Here is a 21,063-nt window from a genome sequence, read left to right on the forward strand (position 1 = left end):
GCAAGCCAAAATGGAGTTCTTTGAATAGCAACCAAACATGTTGCTAATCAAGTTCCAGCATTAACCAAAGTATCTATTAACTGAGCTCTCATTTTAATTGGCTTTTGTCATTTGTTAAAATTTATATTTCAATGATAATAGGAAGCCATTTAACTCTGAAAATCAATCTAGTTCCTACCTCAATGACCTCCTCTCCATAAAGTGTTTTTGCACTTTCCTCAGACAGCCCACAGCATCCATACTCCAAAGGCGTAAAGACTGTGGTGCATACATTGACATAGTCACACTGAAAAATAAATAGAATCAATGACATGACATGCCACTATTCAGTTTAATTTTAGTGTTAAACATTGAAAGACAATAACACAAAATACTATGAGTTACATTTTTGTGGATTTCTACAATACAACCAATAACCCAGAAATTCCACCAGGTAATGTTTGCCATACTTCATTTCAGTTTGTTGGGGCCCCAGCTCTAATGGCCCTTTTCAATTTAACTGGTTCACTGGAATATCTATCCCATTCGTAACATACAAAGAGATGAATCGAGAGTGTCGAGGTACTAACAGAAATAACCATGACCATGATTACTCTTGACAAATTTTCCCCCCATTGCATTCCTCTGGGCAGTGCCTTTACAAGATGGGTGACCCCAGCTATTATCAATACTCCTCAGAGCTCGTCTGCCTGGCATCAGTGGTCGCATAACCAAGACTTGTGTTATGTATCAGCTGCTCGTAGAGCCATCCTCCACCTGCTCCCACGGCGTCACATGACCTTCATCCAGGTGGGGGAAAGGGGTTAAAGCAGGTACAACATCTTACCAAAAGGTAACCTGCAGGCTAGTGCAGGGAAGGTATGTCTTACACCTTTGGTAGAGACCCATCTCCACCCCAGCACCCAACTGCCAATGTATATTAAATAATATTGTTTTCAAAAGGTTACAGCCCAACTTTAAAACATTTTGACAAATCTGGCCCTTCAACTTCCTCCCATTACTGCCCACTCCCACAAAGAGGTTCATGGGCTACAGCTCTCAATTCATTAAGGTGCCCCATCTCTACTAAATCAGTCTGGTGACATGCCAAAGGTAAAGTTGTTCCATTGCACTTGCAGTCCAAATATAATCATTTGTTATTTGACAAAAGTATCTACTTGGTTTCCTTATCCTTAATCTTTGCCTACAATCTTTTATGATCTGTTTCTGGTTCCTTCACAATTGCAAGCTACAACTTCAACTCTGCTCTAGAGTTCCTTGACAAACCTCACCATTCCTCTTCTGCGTTAAGACATACCGAAAGCCAAGTTTTTTTAAAAAAAGCATGTTCACTAGGATTGCATTAAAACTCACTTGACACAGGTTGCTATTATGATCTACCTCTATGAAATTTCTCAGGTGCTACACAAGTTATCAACATTCATTGTAAAAACTGTCCTTCACTATTTTTCTTCTGTCTGCAGAGGAATCAAGACCTTTTATCACTACCCTACCAAGATCAAATTTATGGCTGAGGAAATTATTCACTCACTACGTCCATGCTATCAATTTGGAGTTTAGATACCACCTTACCTTCACGGTAGAACCTGCATAGAGTCTGCGAGCAAGCAACTTCCCAGCTTGAATGGCAACAGGGGTGAGTTCCAACTTGCCATCAATAACATCGCCTATGCCATAAATATAAGGCACACTGGACCTTTCTTCACTGTCCACCAACATTTTTCCATTTCTAACAAATATCAAAAGAAAATGAATGCAACAAAACATTCAGCTTTTTAAGCTAGGTATAACCAGCAGGCTAAAAATACAATACTTCTATTCTCAGAAAATCTTTAATTCCAACTTTATCAATAATTTCATTTAGAGTTTACATATTGAATTTATTATTTTATAAAATCTTTCCAATGATTGTCATATAGAATTTAGTGAAACAGTAATTACCTTACAAAAAAGATTGAAGCAAAAGAAACAAAATACTGCAGCAAGATACAATAGTTGCTATTTGAAGCTTAAAAGAAAATCATACAGTCCCTGCAGGTTTCTCCAGGCATTTCTTATCCATTGGCTCCTTTACCGAGAAAAAATTATTGGCAAACTTCCACAGGTCAAAGATGATGGAACTGTCTTGGCAAATGTCAATATACACATTTTCCCCCATTTACAAACCTTCTAAAGTTCCCTTGAAACAAAGTGTTTAGTGGGAGCATGTAATGATGACTTAATTTCTAACATTTCTGCTCACCCTTTTATACCATGTCCTAGTATTTTCTCACCCATCTTTCTCAAGAAGGATTGCTAAACTTGTACAGTAAAGTAATCAAGGACATTGGGATAGGATTGGAAAAGAGCTCACTAGTTTCCATTTTCATAAGCTCAATACGTAGAACATTCATGGAACACTAGTTGTCAAGGCCAGCTTTTACTATATATTTTTAATGGTGCTGGTAAGACTTTTCCTTGAAACATTGCAGACCAACATTACTATTACATTAAAGAATTTCCACATGCACACCCAAAGATAACAAAAGAATGAAAAACATTTTTGAGTTAGGAAATCACATAACCTGGGGCAAAATACACTTGTTTTCCAAAGCACATTTTACAGTTAGCACATACCAGTGGAGGAGGGAGGAATGCTTGAGCATTGACAGAACCATGAAGACTGCTTTGCCCTGATGGTATCAAGATGGATTATTGAGAGGGATGCACTTATCCAGTCAAGTGGAGGCTATTCGATCATATTTCTGATTGTGCTTTTCAGAAACACTGATAAATCAAAAGGCAAGACAATCACGACTGGATATTCTGCCTCTGGTCTGTTTCTATATAGTAACATTATTTTAGTGCTTGATCAAATTAAGCCTCTGGAGCCTCTGGTTAACAGTGAACCCCAGGATGATAATGGTAGCAGTCAAGGCAACGACAACACATCTGCATTTCAAGGGTAGGTGAGAATGGTCACAGAGGCAGTATTTGCCACAAACTATGCCATAACATATCCAAGTCTAGCTGCTTGCAGACATTCTGTAATAAAACTGAATATGCACAATCCAACTAGAGTGAAAATCAGTTATTTGTCTAGCTGGGGCTAGGAGACAACAGGAATTCTTGCATTAATGTTCTAGTGAGGCAACAGGAGCTATGCTGCTTTGTGCACATCTCCATAATTCTCTATTGGTCTCTGGTCCTTTGACGTTACATTCAATTTCTCCCTTCTCGCCTTCAATTCCCTCTTACCTCTTCTCACTTGCCTATCACCTCCTCCTGAAGCCCCTCCTCCCCTGGTCCACCCTCCTTCTATCAAATTCCTTCTCTAGCCCTTTACCTCTCCCACCTATCACCTCCCAACTTATTTCATCCCCCCTTCTGCACTCATCCAGCTTCACTCATCACCTTCTTGCTTGCCCTTTCCCCTCCCCCCCCACCTTATTCTGGAATTTTCCCCCTTCCCTTCCGGTCCTGACAAGGGTCATGGCCAAAATGCCAACTGTTTATTCAATTCCATAGATTGGGGGCTCCCCAATCTGCAGTCCACTGAACCCTCGTTTATCAAATTGTGACACTGAACAGCAGCGCAGACTCAAAAAAGTACAAATTTACATTAACTTTATGTATTAGTTCTCCAGTAATAATCCAGACAGATGTTCACGAATATTCAGAAAGAGGTCACCGAGGCAGCAGCTTCTTTTTGTGAACTATTTGATGGCTGGCAACTCGATGGGTGACTCCATATTTGCTTTCTGCTTTAAGACAATATCCTTATAGAACCTTGATCTCTGTAACACTAAAGAAAAATATCCAACACCTTCTCAATTTCACATAGAATCTCCTCTCAAATTTATTTCACATTTTCCAGTCACACTTGATGATTACAATTCTTCATCCCTGAACCCGCACTAATCTTACCTGCATCTTCTCTACAGCCTTCAGGAGGTGGAATATTCTAGCCTAATCAATGGTTAATAGCAAAAAAATGTTGCTTTTGTAGACTTGTCCAAATCACTTGATCTACCCAATCTCAAATATTTATATGTAAAAGAAAATCTGCAGATGCTGGAAATCCAAGCAACACACACAAAATACTGGAGGAACTCAGCAGGCCAGGCAACACCCATAGAAAAGAGTACAGTCAACATTTTGTGCTAAGACCCTTCAAACATTTATACATCCAGAAACTAAGAAAATAGGAGCAAGTCAGTCATCCATTGAAAATCAACACAACCCTGGCTAAAATGTTCCAAGTCTCTCCTGTATCAATTCACCTTGGCTATCAATTCTCTTTCCTTTCAAAAAGTAACTGCTTCTTGCTGAGGGTACCAAATCTCTGGAACTCTCTACCCCAGGGTATGGAGGGAAGAATTCTTTTGGAAGGAGGGGTGTTCAAATAAGTTTTTGGAAGATCAAGGAATTGAGGCCGATGGGGAATTTGCAAAGAAGAGATGAGGCCCGGGATAGATCATCCATTATCACAGTGAACGGTAGTATAGGCTTCATGGACTGAGTAATGTTTTGTAACACTGCCCCCCCCCCGTATATTTACTCCCCACAATCCTCCAAGGTAGAATTCAAGAAATTCAACATTCTCTGTGGAAAGTTCCTGCACACAAGATTTAACCAACCAGTCGCTATTCTTGTAACTATGTCCCTTTTAAGATCTTTTTATTAGTGAAAACATCCAAACACCTACTTATCACACCTTCCCCCTCCCTCCACAGATCTTGCATCTCAGTATTACTCAGTCTTCTAAACTTCATGGAATACAGATCCCCATTGAACCCCTTGACACGACAACCCTCTCATCCCAAGATTTGGCGTAGTGAATCTCTTTTGGGTTGCTTTCAATACCAGTACATCTTTTCTTGAATAGGAGACTAAAACTACTTAGTACGCATCAGTATCCCATTATTCATTACATAATGCATTTAGGTAATCCAAGGTAAAACAATACCAATGCTGAATACAGTGTAACAGCTATAGAAAATGTGCATTCTAAGTAGACAAAAGGTACAAGATTGTTACCAGGTAAATTGAGGTCAAGAGCCCATCTTATCATTCAAACAGGGTAAAAGTAGCCTTGAGCCTGGTAGTATGTGCTTTCAGGTTTTGTATCTTCTGTCTGATGGGGTTGGTGGGGGGGGAATATGAGAAGAATGTTTACCTGTGCACAAATTGTAAAACATTAGCAGGTGTAACAAGAACACCTAGGTTTTTCTTCAGTAACTCACTCAACTGCATTCTTTCTCCACTCAGATAAGAGGGCAAACACAAAGCTGCATATATAAACAATTTCTAGCAAATATTAAGAAGTTCTATCTGAAAACTCCAGTGTTCTGCAAGATTAAGGTCACGACAAAGATTTCAGTGTTTAAACAACAAGTAGTAATAACGGGGACATTGCCTAGCTGTCAATAACACATATCACCTGAAATTTCAAGCAACTTCATGGGAAGCTTTAATTATGTAGAAAAAGGTGCCTGGGTCCTGGGGGAGGCATTAATCTCCAAGTGACAGTTTCACAAACAACTGATTTCAGCTTTCCAGCTGAATATTTCCCAATACAAGCTGGATTCCAGTCAAGTTTAAAAACTGCTAACTCATTCCTCCACACAACCACTGCCAAATATGCAGCAAATTTATCTAGAAAAAGCCAAATATAGTATTAGAAGTTTTTGGCATGAGGCACTCCCATTTCCTTTACTAAGATCCATTTCTCATTAGAAATCTATAGTTTAATGAAATTGGACATAGGGACAAAGCTAAGATTAGAAACTGCCATAAAGCTATTAACAACCTAAAGCATCCAGTTTATTAGATTCAATAGTTTTACTTTGCCTGATTAACAAGCAGGAATAGTGAAAGAAAATCAGCACAATTACATTCGTGGGATCAGAACTCTGGTACATCTTGGTCATGTTTGGGGCAGGGAGATGTTAACAGTTCTTTCAAAGTGGAATTTCTGCAGGTTCAATTGCATCCCTTACTCAATTCTCCAGACAGGCCAAAACTAACATGCCTAGAACATCTCTTCATTTTCTCAAACACACTACAGGCAAATGATTACAGCAGTTGCCCAGGTAGTACTGGAGGCCTGAGAATGGTTTCACATTCCACCAGAAGTAAACAGATATTTAACAAGTTAGATAGGACCTAAAAGGCAGCACATTTTTATGTGGATGATGTTTCATTAAAACTCACTGTCAGTAATCAAACATATTCTAGGGTAGAGATCTGAAGGACACCTTCCTTTTATTCTATTCACTCAAGAACATAATTTTTCCTGTAATGCAGTGTAGGGCCTCCTTTAGAGGAAAGGCAGTCATACAGTGGAACAGCACAACAAACCCTTTAGCCCACTATGAGCAACCAAACCTCTTGTACATCTGCACTAATTATTTTCCTTGCATTCGGTCCACAACTTTCAATACTTTGCTTACTCAAATGCCTGTCTACATGAATCTTAAACTTACGTAGTCAAAAAATACAACAACACAAAAACCATTCACCCCATTCAGTCCACATCAACTTGGTCTTCTGCCTAGTCCCATTGACCTGAACCTGGGCCACAGCCCTCCATACCCCTCATTCATGTACTTATCCAAACTTCTCTTAAATTTTGGAATCAAACCCACATCCACCACTTCTACTGGCAGCTCATTCCACGTTCACACCACCCTGAGTGTAGTTCTCCTTCATGCTGCCCTTAAACATTTCAATTTTCACCCTTAACCTGTGACTTCTAGTTCTAGTGTGACCCAACTACCATTATACCCCTGATAATTTAGTATAACTCTAAAATCTCCTCTCATTCTCCTGTGCTCCAGAGAATAAAATCCTATACTATACAAACATACCCCACAACTCAGATCCTCAAGTCCTGGCAACATCCTTGTAAATTTCCCTGTATTCTTCCAAACTTACTTTAATCTTTCCTGTAGGTAGATGACCATAACTGCATACGATATTCCAACTACAACATAACACCCCAACTCCTGTACTCAATGCCAATTTAAGACCATAAGATATAGGAGCAGAAGTAGGCCACTCAGCCCAACAAGTCTGCTTCACCATTCAATCATGGGCTGATCCAATTCTTCCAGTCATCCCCATACCCTTTGATGCCTTGGCTAATCAAGAACCTATCTATCTCTTCCTTAAATGCACCAAATGACTTGGCCTCCACAGCTGCTCGTGACAACAAATTCCACAGATTTACCACCCCCAACTAAAGTAATTTCCCCACATCTCTGTTCTAACTGGTAATCCTTCAATCCTGAAGTTGTGCCCTCTTGTCCTAGACTCCCCTACCATGGGAAATAACTTTACCATACCTAATCTGTTCAGGCCTTTTAACATTCAGAATGTTTCTCTAAGAACCCTCCTCATTCTCCTGAACTCCAGGGAATACAGCCCAAGAGCTGCCAGATGTTCCTCATACTGTAACTCTTTCATGCCTGGAATCATTCTCATGAATCTCCTCTGAAAGCTCCCCAATGTCAGTATATCCTTTCTGAAATAAGGAGCCCAAAACTGCACACAATACTCCAAATGTGGTCTCACGAGTGCCTTACAGAGCCTCATCATCGCATCCCTTGTTTTATATTCTATACCTCTAGAAATGAATGGCAATATTGCATTCGCCTTCTGCACCACTGACTCAACCTGGAAGTTAACCTTTAGGGTATCCTGCACAACGACTCCCAAGTCTCTTTGCATCTCTGCATTTTGAATTCTCTCCCCATCTAAATGTTAGTCTGCCTGTTTACTTCTTCCGCCAAAGTACATGACCATACACTTTCCAACATTGTATTTCATTTGCCGCTTCCTTGCCTATTCCTCTAAACTATCTAAGTTTCTCAACAGGCTCAGTTCCCTCAACACTACCCGCTCCTCCACCTATCTCTGTATCGTTGCAAATTTAGCCACAAATCCATTAATCCCATAGTCCAAATCACTGACATACATCATAAAAAGCAGCGGTCCCAAAACCAACCCCTGTGGAACTCCACTGGTAACTGGCGACCAGCCAAAAATAGGATCCTGTAGCGGTGTGCTACACGCAGCGCTAAAATTACGTCACGGAGTCGGTAACTGCAGTCGAAGGAAAAAACTTTATTCGAAAACTTCAGCCTCACTTTTAAGCCTCTGTCAACCGGCCCCCCATGGCGCAGAGGCTCCAAAGCTCTGTGCTCGCAAACCCCCGTAGGCTATCTAATTGTGAGTCGGTTCGGATACGCTAGGAAATGGGTCGCCACATAACCCCCCCCCCCCCCAGAACCGGCGATACACCCCCCAATGTCCACAGTCTGGGCCAGAACCTGCTTGGGAGGTCGGATGCTTTCGTAAACGCAAAGGTAAGCGGTTTGTGGTCCGTGAACGCGGTGAAGGGCCGACCTTCTAGGAAGTACCTGAAATGCCGGATTGCCAGGTAGAGCGCCAACAGTTCCCGGTCGAAAGCACTGTACTTAAGCTCGGGTGGACGCAGGTGTTTGCTGAAAAACGCCAGGGGTTGCCAGCAACCTGCGATGAGCTGCTCCAGCACCCCACCGACTGCCGTGTTGGATGCGTCCACTGTGAGGGCGGTAGGGCGTCCATTCTGGGATGTACTAGCATTGCGGCATCCGCCAAAGCTTCCTTCGTTTGAACGAAAGCGGCGGCGGACTCCTCGTCCCAGGTAATGTCCTTGCTCGGACCCGACATCAGGGCGAACAGGGGGCGCATGATCCGGGCAGCTGAAGGGAGGAAGCGGTGGTAGAAATTGACCATACCTACGAATTCCTGAAGGCCTTTGATCGTGGTGGGTCGGGGGAAGTGGCGGACCGCATCTACCTTAGCGGGCAGAGGGGTTGCCCCGTCTTTAGTAATCCTGTGGCCCAGGAAGTCAATGGTATCGAGTCCGAACTGGCATTTGGCGGGGTTGATTGTAAGACCGTACTCACTCAGTCGGGCGCAGAGTTGACGGAGGTGGGACAGATGCTCCTGACGACTGCCGCTGGCTATGAGGATGTGATCCAAATAGATGAACGCAAATTCCAGGTCCCGTCCCACCGCGTCCATTAACCGCTGGAACGTCTGTGCGGCATTCTTCAGGCCGAACGGCATGCGGAGGAACTCGAAAAGGCCGAAAGGGGTGATGAGAGCCGTTTTGGGGACGTCGTCAGGATGCAACGGGATTTGATGGTATCCCCGGACGAGATCTACCTTGGAGAAGATCCGTGCGCCGTGCAGGTTTGCCGCAAAGTCCTGAATGTGCGGCACAGGGTAGCGGTCCGGTGTGGTAGCCTCGTTCAGCCTGCGGTAGTCGCCGCACGGTCTCCAGCCCCCCGTCGCTTTGGGCACCATGTGCAGGGGGGAGGCCCATGGGCTGTCGGACCGCCGGATGATCCCCAATTCCTCCATCCTCTGGAACTCCTCCTTCGCCAGTCGGAGCTTGTCCGGGGGAAGCCGCCGAGCACGGGCATGGAGGGGTGGTCCCTGGGTCGGGATCTGGTGCTGTACGCCGTGCCTGGGCATGGCCGCTGTGAACTGCGGTGCCAGAACCGATGGGAACTCCGCCAGGACCCTGGTGAAGTCGTTGTCGGACAGCGTGATGGAGCCGAGGTGAGGGGCTGGCAACTGGGCTGCACCCAGAGAGAACGTCTGAAAGGTCTCGGCATGTACCAGTCTCTGCCTGGGCAGGTCGACCAGCAGGCTGTGAGCTCGCAAAAAATCCGCACCCAGAAGCGGTTGGGCTACGGCGGCCAGTGTGAAGTCCCACGTGAACTGGCTGGAGCTGAACTGTAGCTGCACCTGACGGGTGCCATAGGTCCTTACAGTGCTGCCATTCACGGCCCTCAGGGGGGGACCCGGTGCCCTGCTGCGGGTGTCGTAACTCGTCGGAGGTAAAACGCTGATCTCAGCCCCAGTATCGACCAAAAACCGGCGTCCCGACCTTCTATCCCACACATACAGGAGGCTATCCCGATGGCCAGCCGCCATAGCCATCAGCGGCGGCTGGCCCTGGCGTTTCCCGGGAACTTGCAGGGCGGGTGACAACGGCGGGCTTCTGCGCCCCACCGCTGGTGGTAGAAGCACCAGTGTTCATTGGGCCGGGGGTTGGCGGGCTCTGTGGCCGGGCCTGGACTGGTTTGCTGCCGGGAGCGTGGCTGGGTGATCTGTGCGATGGACGCCCCGCTCACCTTTTTGGCGTTCCACAGCAAGTCCGCCCGGGCTGCCACCTTCCGGGGGTCACTGAAATCCGCATCGGACAGCAGCAGGCGTATGTCCTCGGGCAGCTGCTCCAGGAATGCCTGCTCAAACATGAGGCAGGGTGTGTGTTCGTCGGCGAGAGACAACATCTCATTCATTAAAGCCGATGGAGGTCTGTCGCCCAAGCCATCCACCAGGTGCAGTAAACGGGCAGCCCGCTCGCGCCGAGAGAGTCCGAAAGTCCTGAGGAGCAGGGCTTTGAATTCCGTGTACTTGCCGTCTGCCGGGGGCGACTGTACGAACTCCGCGACCTGGGCCGCTGTGTCCTGGTCGAGGGAGCTCACCACATAGTAGTAGCGGGTGTCTTCTGAGGTGATCCGGCGAACGTGGAATTGGGCTTCGGCTTGCTGGAACCATAGGTCCGGGCGCTGTGTCCAGAAACCCGGCAGTTTCAACGAAACCGCATGAACAGAGGCGGCGTCGGTCATTTCTGGTCCAAAAATCGTTTGGACCGTCGGGGTCACCAATTGTAGCGGTGTGCTACACGCAGCGCTAAAATTACGACACGGAGTCGGTAACTGCAGTCGAAGGAAAAAACTTTATTCGAAAACTTCAGCCTCACTTTTAAGCCTCTGTCAACCGGCCCCCCCATGGCGCAGAGGCTCCAAAGCTCTGTGCTCGCAAACCCCCGTAGGCTATCTAATTGTGAGTCGGTTCGGATACGCTAGGAAATGGGTCGCCACAATCCCTTTATTCCCACTGTTTTCTGTTTCCCAATGCTTCACCCATGCTAGTAACTTCCCTGTAATTCCATTGCTCTTATCTTGCTAAGCAGCCTCATGTGCGACACCTTGTCAAAGGCCTTCTGAAAACCTAAGTACACCACATCCACTGTATCTCCTTTGTCTACCCTGCTTTTGGCACATTTATTAAGGCAAACGTGTCAAAAGTTCTCTTTATGAACCTATCTACCTGTGACAATACTTTCAAGGAATTATAGATCTGTAAGATCTGTAATATACTTGTCTGTATTAAATTCCATTTACCACTTTCAGCCCATTTTTCCAGCTTGTCCAGGTCACGGAGCAAGCTTTGGTGGCCTTACCAATGACTAACTAAAATTTCCCAGATTATTATTAAAGCCTTTCTTGAACATTAGCTCTGCACCCCTCCCACTGGCCATCCTCCAGAACCTGACACATGGCAGAGCCTAGGCAATTTCTGTAGTAGCCTTCTACAACATCTAAGGCTACACCTTGTCAGGCCCAGGGGATTTATCCACCTTAATTTGCCTCATACAGCCAGCACCTCTTCTCTTGTAATCTGGATAAGAGCAAATATGAAAAACTTATTGTTTGTTATCTGACTACACCACCTCTTCTGGCAGTACATTCCAAATATCAAGCAAAACTTAATTCTCAAAGGCCCTTTGAAAACTCCCTCTTCCCACATTTAACCCATACTTTCTTGTTTTGATACATCTACCATGGGAAAAGATTTTGGCAAACTACCATATCTATACCTCTCAATTTTATAAACTTCTTTCAAGTTAGATCTTAGCCTCCTTTACTCCAGCCAAAACCACCCCAGTATTTCCAAATCACTAACATCTTGGTCAATCTCTTCCGCATTCTCTACTGTGCAACCACTCCATTTCTCCTGTGCACTGAACTGTACCAGTTCTACCAGAACTGTAGAAATATTTCAAATATGGTCTAATCAGTGTTTAATAAAGTTGCAACACAACTTTCCAGCTTTTATCTGGCCGAGGAAGGGAAGCATGCCATTTGCCTTCTTCACCATCTTATCAGGGAACAATGGACTTGAACTCAAAGACTGTTTATCAAAATTAGTAGCACCCTACTGTTTACTATCCATGCCCTACCCTTAATTGACTTCTCAAAATCCATAACCTCATACTTGTCAAGTTTTTCTGTCAGTGCTGTGCCCAACCTTTCAGCCAAGCCATATCCTGTTGTAGCTTGGGTAACCTTCCTTACTACCCACAAGAACCAATTTTTATGCTGCCCACCACTGGCTAGCAGTCTCTCTGCCAGTACATAGCCTCTCCTTGCTGATAATACAGAAAATGAACATCCTTCAGACTCAGAACTACAGAGGACAGGGAGGAAGTCTGGCCTCTGCACATGTAGCACACAGGCCCACTGGCACGTGGACACACCCTGGTGCTGGTGAACCAGATCCCCAGCTATGGGTAAATAGCACCACTGCCTTGTGACAGCCTCAGGACAGAAAATCCAGAGTGCAGCCCCCAAGGCAGCTGGACGTCACTGAACATCCTTACAGCAGCTCCTGCAGCCAAGCTGGTGCCAAATGCATAGCTTCACTTTCTTTTGGAGAACACCAGTGAAGCCAAGAGGGGGATCTTGATGACTGGGCATTCCAGGATCTCCTTACCTTCAGCCCAGGCTTGTGCCCTGTAAAGGTCTCACTCCAGTGGCACTACCATAACTGCATTGTCCTTCAAAACAGATGAATGCCACCATTCACATCCATATCATTTACCTATAATAAAAAAAGTCCTAACACCAGCCCTTGGTACACCACTGGACACACATCCAATCAGAAGCTATCTTCACCACTTTGCTAGGCCTCTTATCAAGCAAATTTTAGATCTAATTGGCAACTTACCCCGAATCTCAGGGGCCTCAATGTTCTGGACCATCGATCACACGAGATCTTGCCAAGACTCTTACCAAAGCCCATAAAATGTCTACATCTACAATACTGACAACATGACAGACAGATAGGGCTCATCAGCAGTTGTTGGCAGCTCATCTAGAAGAAAAGCTCTAATCTCAAACATCCATTGCTGGAGCTGGGGTCCCTAAGGCAGTCCTATGTTAAGTTCAACACTGACTGACAATTCCTGCTATACTGCTGGTACCAAACTGTATTGGTCACTGTAGTTCCTTTGGATTCATTAGCTGCATGGAGAGGAGCAGCCTGTTCCATAGGCAACAGCTTGCTTTCCATATCATATTGCCCTGGTTTGAATATCGTATGGATAGCTAAGACACGACATCGATGGTTGACATGGGCCAACAGAGGGGCTAATGATCAGATCAGTCTTTGTAAAAAGACATTAATCCACAACACACAGAAACTATCTTGAATGATAGCATTGGGGAAAATAAATCAAAAAACTGCACAATATAGTTGAGAATTTGTTAGTCCTTTTAAAGGAAAATATTATTGGTGAAGTACAGCATACTCACAAACCAGGCATAGAGTATTTTGATTAAACTATAAACAGTGAGAAGAAAACAACAAACAGTCCTGCTTGCATTGGAGTCAATTATTCCACTCAAAACAAAATTAAGAGCTATAATATTTGAGATGTTTTATTGACAGAATCATTAGACTTTTAAGAGATGTTTAGATAGGGATAGTGACATTTTGCAGACAGAAGAGATAAGTTTAGTCGGCCCTTTGATTACTAATTTAATTGGCTCAGCACAACACTGTGGGTCAAAGGACTTGTTCCTGTGGTGTACAAAACCTGTCAACAATTTACTAAAAATTAAAAACCATCCCCTTTGTCATTACCACGCTAACTTTCCTCAGGACTATATTACCCTATCAACTCACCCAATTTGTTGATATAGAAAATTGGATCACCTGAATAAATACTCCCTCTCTAAGGTCCAACAGTAGATTTTCAGACCAAACCAAAATGAAGACAAATAAGTATTCAAGACAACTCAGGGAAATGATAGAGAAGCATAAATCTGGGGAAGGGTACAAAGACCATCTCAAAGGCACCAACATATCTCGGAGTTCAGTGTAGTCTATTGTGGGAAAAACTGGAAAAATATGAAACCATAACCATGCTGCCTAGTCTGACCGCCCCTCTAATCATAGTCACTGGAGCAGAATGCACGTGTAAGAGAAGCTGCTGTGAAACCAACAATCACAAAGTAAGCTGCAGAGGCCACTGGCTGCAACTGAAGATGAAGTTCATGGCTCCACAATCTCTATGGTTTTGTACAAAAAGGGTATTTGTGGAAGTGTGGCAAGGAAGAAGCCCTGGCTAAGTAAAATCACATCCTTGCTGGTAAAGACTGCAGATACTGAAAAGATGTAGGAGGAGATTTTGCAGTCAGGTGAGATTAAAGTGGAACTTTTTCAGTGCTTTAAAAGGGATGGGGGGGGGGAGAAGAGGAGGAGGGGTGGCATTACTGGTCAGGGATACTATTACAGCTGTAGAAAGGGTGGGTAATGTAGCAGAATCCTCTTTTGAGTCAGTATGGGTGTAAGTCAGGAACAGGAAGGGAGCAGTTACTCTATTGGGGGTATTCTATAGGCCCCCTGGTAGCAGCAGAGATACCGAGGAGCAGATTGGGAGGCAGGTTTTGGAAAGGTGCAAAAATAACAGGGTTGTTATCATGGGTGACTTTAACTTCCCAAATATTGATTGGCACTTGATTAGTTCCAAGGGTTTAGATGGGGCAGAGTTTGTTAAGTGTGTCCACGATGGATTCCTCTCACAGTATGTTGACAGGCCGACTAGGGGGAATGCCATACTAGATCTACTATTAGGTAACGAACTGGGTCAGGTCAGGGTGAGCATCTGGGGGACAGTGATCACCGCTCCCTGACCTTTAGCATTATCATGGAAAAGGATAGAATCAGAGAAGACAGGAAATTTTTTAATTGGGGAAGGGCAAATTACGAGGCTATAAAGCTAGAACTTGCGGGTGTGAATTGGGATGATGTTTTTGCAGGGAAGCGTACTATGGGCATGTGGTCAATGTTTAAGGATCTCTTGCAGGATGTTAGGGATAAATTTGTCCCAGTGAGGAAGATAAAGAATGGTAGGGTGAAGGAACCATGGGTGACAAGTGAAGTGGAAAATCCAGTCAGGTAGAAGAAGACAGCATACGTGAGGTTTAGGAAGCAAGGATCAGATGGGTCTATTGAGGAATATAGGGTAGCAAGAAAGGAGCTTAAGAAGGGGCTGAGAAGAGCAAGAAGGGGGCATGAGAAGGCCTTGGCGAGTAGAGTAAAGGAAAACCCCAAGGCATTCTTCAATTATGTGAAGCACAAAAGGGATGACAGGAGTGAAGGTAGGACCGATTAGAGATAAAAGTGGGAAGATGTGCCTGGAGGCTGTGGAAGTGAGCGAGGTCCTCAATGAATACTTCTCTTCGGTATTCACCACTGAGAGGGAACTTGATGATGGTGAGGACAATATGAGTGAGGTTGATGTTCTGGAGCATGTTGATATTAAGGGTGAGGAGGTGTTGGAGTTGTTAAAATACATTAGGACGTATAAGTCCCCAGGGCCTGACGGAATATTCCCCAGGCTGTTCCACGAGGCGAGAGAAGAGATTGCTGAACCTCTGGCTAGGATCTTTATGTCCTCTTTGTCCACGGGAATGGTACCGGAGGATTGGAGGGAGGCAAATGTTGTTCCCTTGTTCAAAAAAGGTAGTAGGGAAAGTCCAGGTAATTATAGACCAGTGAGCCTTACGTCTGTGGTGGGAAAGCTGTTGGAAAAGATTCTTAGAGATATGATCTATGGGCATTTAGAGAATCATGGTCTGATCAAGGACAGTCAGCATGGCTTTGTGAAGTGCAGATCATGTCTAACAAGCCTGATTGAGTTCTTTGAGGTGGTGACCAGGCACATAGATGAGGATAGTGCAGTGGATGTGATCTACATGGATTTTAGTAAGGCATTTGACAAGGTTCCACACAGTAGGCTTATTCAGAAAGTCAGAAGGCATGGGATCCAAGGAAGTTTGGCCAGGTGGATTCAGAATTGGCTTGCCTGCAGAAGGCAGAGGGTCATGGTGGAGGGAGTACATTCATATTGGAGGGTTGTGATTAGTGGTGTCCTACAAGGATCTGTTCTGGGATCTCTACTTTTTATGATTTTTATTATCGACCTGGATGTGGGGGTAGAAGGGTGGGTTGGTAAGTTTGCAGACAACACAAAGATTGGTGGTGTTGTAGATAGTGTCGAGGATTGTCAAAGATCGCAGAGAGATATTGATAGGATGCAGAAGTGGGCTGAGAAGTGGCAGCTGGAGTTCAACCTGGAGAAGAGTGAGGTGGTACACTTTGGAAGGACAAACTCCAAGGCAGAGTACAAAGTAAATGGCAGGATACTTGGTAGTGTGGAGGAGCAGGGGGATCTGGTTTTTGATTTTTTTTAGTTTTTCATGCTTTACATTTTCCTTGTTTTGTTGGGTTCTGCTGTGAGGGAAAAAAGCATGTGATTCACAAATAAAAATTCTCCGTTAAATTGATCAAAATTATTTTGTATATTCTATTGCTAGTATATCAAACTATAATCTACTACTTGCAGACATTTATGGAAGTTTGAAAAATTCTTACTTTTCATTGAGATTAACACCAACTTTCTCCAAGCCAAGGGACTTGGTGCAAGCATCACGGCCCACAGCAATTAGCACCTAAAGAAATAGTTTTCTTTGTTAGTTAATTAATAATTAATGTGGAAACTAGTGAGGTTAGGGGAGGGAACAGTGATATATTGAAGCTTATGGTCATTAAAAAGGCGGCATTGGAGGTATTGAAATGTTTAAAGTGGATGAATCCCCAGAACTTGGCCAGATGTATTCTAGGATACTGTGGGAAGCAAGACAGGAGATTGCTGGGGACCAAGCAGAGATTGGTACATTTTCAATAGCCACAGGTGAGAATCAAAACTAATGTCATACCTTTTATTAAGGCAGCAGGATAAGCTGGGGAACTACAGGCTGATGAGCTTTACTACAGTGATAGGAAACTTATTGAAGGGATTCGAAGAGTCAGGATTTATTTATTTGGAAAGGCAAGGATAAATTATAGCCAGCATGGCTTTTTGTGTGGGAAATCATATAGATTGCATGACTGAGCTTTTTTTTTGGAAGAAATTACTGAGGATTGACAAAGACAGCGAGGGCAGTACCTATCTACATTGACTTTGACAAGACCCTGCATGAAAGACTGGTCCAGAATTTTATAATGGGTGGGATTTATTGCGAGTTTATAAGCCATATATGAAATTGGCTCGGTGAAGACTGATAACAGAGGGCTGCTTTCCCAGATAGATACAATTCATGTTCTCATTATTTACTTTTTATTTATCATTTGCATGACTTTGCACATTGGTTGTTTGTAATTCATAATTTTTCATAAAATCTATCTCATCTCTTTATTTTCTTGCAAATGCCTGCAAGAAAATGAATCTCAAGGTGTTTAAGTATATACATACTCTGGGCCCTTGTGTACAACATATGCAAGAATAGTTTAGATGAAATATAGGTAGTATGACTAAGTTTGCAGGTGACCAGATTTGGTAGAACATGGTCAGTTAAGTCATCTAAAATTACAACTGGAGATAAATCAGCTGTAAAAGTGGGCAAAGAAATAGATGTAATCTACAGCAACACACATACAAGCACCAAATGCCAGAGGAATTCAGGCAGCATCTATGGAGGGGAAAAACCTGACATTTTTAGCCGAGACCCTTCATCCAGGGAAGAAGAAAGAACTTATCACCCTCGACAGATGCTCAGTTCTTTCAATGTCTTGTGTGAGATGCTCAAGATTTTCTGCATCTGCAGAGTCTCGTGTTTATGCAGGTGGAATTTAACCTGGACATTTGCAAAGTAATGTATCTTGAGAAGTTAAACCCGGGCAGGACATACACATTGAATAGCAGGGCCTTGGGACGTGTAAGTTATAGAAATACAATTTCCTGAAAGTGAAAACGCAGGTGGTGAAGGAGGCCTATAGCATGCCTCCCTTCATCAGCCAAGACTCTGAGTATTGTTTGCAGTCCTGGCTACCGCTAGAAGGATGCTATTAAGCTAGAGAGAATGCAGAACACATTCAGAAGGATGTTGCCTGGATTGTGGGGCTTGAGTTATCAGGGAAGATTCAATCGGCCAGGCCTGGTTTTCTCCGGAGAAAAGGAAGCATGATATGATAGAGATGTACAAGATGCTGTAAATCTTGGGCAAATCTCTCAAGTGCTGGAAGAACTGAGCAAGTCAGGCAGCATCTGTGGAGGGGAACTATCAATGTTTCAGGAAGAGACCCTTCATCAAGACTACTTCTGCATTTTATTAAAAATGCCATTGCACATGTGCCATGGCAGTATAATCCCACTTTACATTATTGAAAAGTTTATCAAACACAAGGAACTCCTGATCTTCATCTGTTTAATTAATGGCCAATTTGGAATTAACTAAATAGCAACAGGAAACTCTACTCAACTCAAAATTCTTAAATGTGGTAAGTCTTGCAATTTGAAGTCAAGGTTTGTCTTACAATCAGGTGCCCTTCCATAGTCTGACAGAGCGCAAACCAAGAATGACTAGGCATCAGTTATTACTGCCTAGCATAGGATTAGTGTTCTCAGAGGGAAAAGCACTTTACAATATCCATTCAATTGAAAATAGATTCTTTATGGATAGATAAGATCAGTGTGTTGTTTCAATTTCATTTATACTGTTTGTTCAGGGACTGGTTTCCACTTATACCCCAAATCAGTCTGTCTTTCAAAATAAGTGAAGACCGTAACACATTATACTCACAGTATTATATTCTCCAGTAATGACCTCTCTACTCGTTGTGGACTTTGCAGTTACTTTGAGTCTCCCAGGAGTTCCAGCCTCCAGCTGTTCAACCTGAAAAGGTGTTGTCAAATTGGAATTTAAAGACATTTTACATAAATCATGGAAATGCATGCATATCAGATGTCAATCAAAAAGCTGAACAGGCTAGAAATATAAATAATGGACTCCGGTTAATTGAGACACATTGGGCAACTATATTTTGGTCCAATTAAGTAACTGTCCCTATTAGTGAAAGTTTCATAAAAATAGTTTAAAAAGTGTAAAATAAATGACAAACTACCGTTTAATTGGGTAACAAATTATGTATTTAAATGAAATACAGAACAAATTAGAACACTACAGATTAGAAATACAGAAATTAGAGGCCTATGACTAAGAGTCCCGCAAGGATCAATGCTAGGTCCGTTCTGTTTGATAATAATGTGGTTAAGTGGATCAGCAAATTTGCGATGACACCAAGACTGGGAGTGTAGTGGACAGTGAGGAACACCATAGCTGAAAAAATGGCAGATAGAATTTAATGCAGACAAGCAAGAGATGTTGCACTTCAGGAGGACCAACCAGGATAGGTCTTACACATTGAGTGGTAGGACACTGAGCAGTATGATAGAACAAATGGATCTGGGAATACAGATCCATAATTCATTGAAAGTGGCGTCACAGGTAGATAAGGTCATAAAGAAAGCTTTTGGCACATTGACCTTCATTAATCAAAGTATTAAGTGCAAGAGTTGGGATGTTATGTTGAAATTGTAGAAGATATTGGTGAGGCATAAGTTGGATTATTGTTTGCCGTTTTGGTCACCTATCTACAGGAAAGATGTAAATAAGATTGAAAGTGCAGAGAAAATTTACAAGGATGTTGTTGGAACCAGAGGTCCTGAGTTATTAGGAAAGATTGAATAGGTTAGGACTTTGTCCTTGAAACAAGTAAGATTGAGGGGATATTTGATAGAGGTATACAAAATTATGAGAGGTGTAGATGGGATAAATGCAAGCAAGCTTTTCCCACTGAGGTGGTGAGAGACTACAATTAGAGGTCATGGGCTCAGGGTGACATAAAATGCTAAGGGGAACATGAGGGGAATCTTCTACACTCAGAGAGTGGCGAGTGTGGAGCACGCTGCCGGTGCAAGTGGTGAATGCAATTTTGATTTCCTGTATCAGAGAAGTTTGGATAAATGAATGGGAGAGGTATGGGGGACTACGGTCTGGGTGCAGGTCAATGGGACTACGCAATCTAAATGGTTTGGGTCAGACCAGATGAGCTAAAGAGTCTGTTTCTATTTAGTTTACTATGACTATGACAACCAATACTACTGCAATACTATAAAACTGTATTAGTTGCTAATAGTTATCAAAGGAGGAATTCATCCAGTGTACTTGGCTGTGTTCTTTTGATTGACTAATTGAACAAAATCAGTGTAGTTAATGGACTGCCTTCATACAATGCTTTTGATGATTGAATCCTCCAAACCTTCATTTTCATTGTAACCTTCATGATTGTCAATATTTGCAAATTCTTCACAGTTCTTAACTTGAAGTTGTGAAATTCTGGCACCTCCAAGCCTCAATGCTTGAAACAGCAGTGAGCAAAGCAGTTCTGAATCATCTTACTGCTCATTTCTCGCCAACTATCAGTGACAAAAATCACTGATAATATCTCTTCCTTATTGACGATCAACATTGGTGCACCTCAGCTCTGTGTGCTTATCCCACAGCTCTACTCTCTCTGTACACATGACTGTACAGCTAGGCATAGCTCAAATGCCTGCTATAAGTTTGCTGATAATAAAACCATTGTTGATAGAATCTCAGATGGAGATGAGAGGGTGTACAGGAGCAAGGTATGCCAACTAGTGGAGTGGTATCCTAACAACAACCTGGCATTCAACATCAGGGAGATAAAAGAGTGATTGTGGACTTCAAAAACAGTAAGACGAAGGAACACATATCAGTCCTCAGAGGGATCAGAAGTGGAGAGAGTAAGCAGTTTCAAGTTCCTGGGTATCAAGATCTCTGAGGACCTAACCTGGTCCCAACATACCGATGCAGTTAGAAAGAAGGGTAAGACAGTGACTATATTTTATTAGGAGTTTGAAGACATTTGGTATGTCAACAAATACACTCAAAAACTTATATAGATGTACTGTGCAGAGCATTCTGACAGGCTGCATCACTGCTCTGGTGTGGGTGGGGGGAGGGGTGCTCCTGCACAGGGCCAAAAGAAGCTAGAGGGTTGTAAATTTAGTTGAATCCATCT

The 21,063-nt window shown here is 43.4% G+C and overlaps 1 protein-coding gene across 1 annotated transcript in view; it reads right to left on the bottom strand.

Moving 5' to 3' along the window:
* LOC132377685 (thioredoxin reductase 1, cytoplasmic-like) overlaps window positions 1-21,063 on the bottom strand; it is a 66,566-nt gene that overhangs the window by 14,983 nt on the left and 30,520 nt on the right. Inside the window, exons 10-13 of the mRNA XM_059943912.1 lie at window positions 18,759-18,851; window positions 16,552-16,628; window positions 1,573-1,729; window positions 179-286 (exon numbers count right to left, since the gene is read on the bottom strand). Coding sequence (XP_059799895.1) covers window positions 179-286; window positions 1,573-1,729; window positions 16,552-16,628; window positions 18,759-18,851 — 435 coding nt within the window. The remainder of the gene's footprint in view (window positions 1-178; window positions 287-1,572; window positions 1,730-16,551; window positions 16,629-18,758; window positions 18,852-21,063) is intronic.

The sequence above is a fragment of the Hypanus sabinus genome, chromosome 19 (genome assembly GCF_030144855.1).
Source record: "Hypanus sabinus isolate sHypSab1 chromosome 19, sHypSab1.hap1, whole genome shotgun sequence".
Taxonomy (NCBI): domain Eukaryota; kingdom Metazoa; phylum Chordata; class Chondrichthyes; order Myliobatiformes; family Dasyatidae; genus Hypanus; species Hypanus sabinus.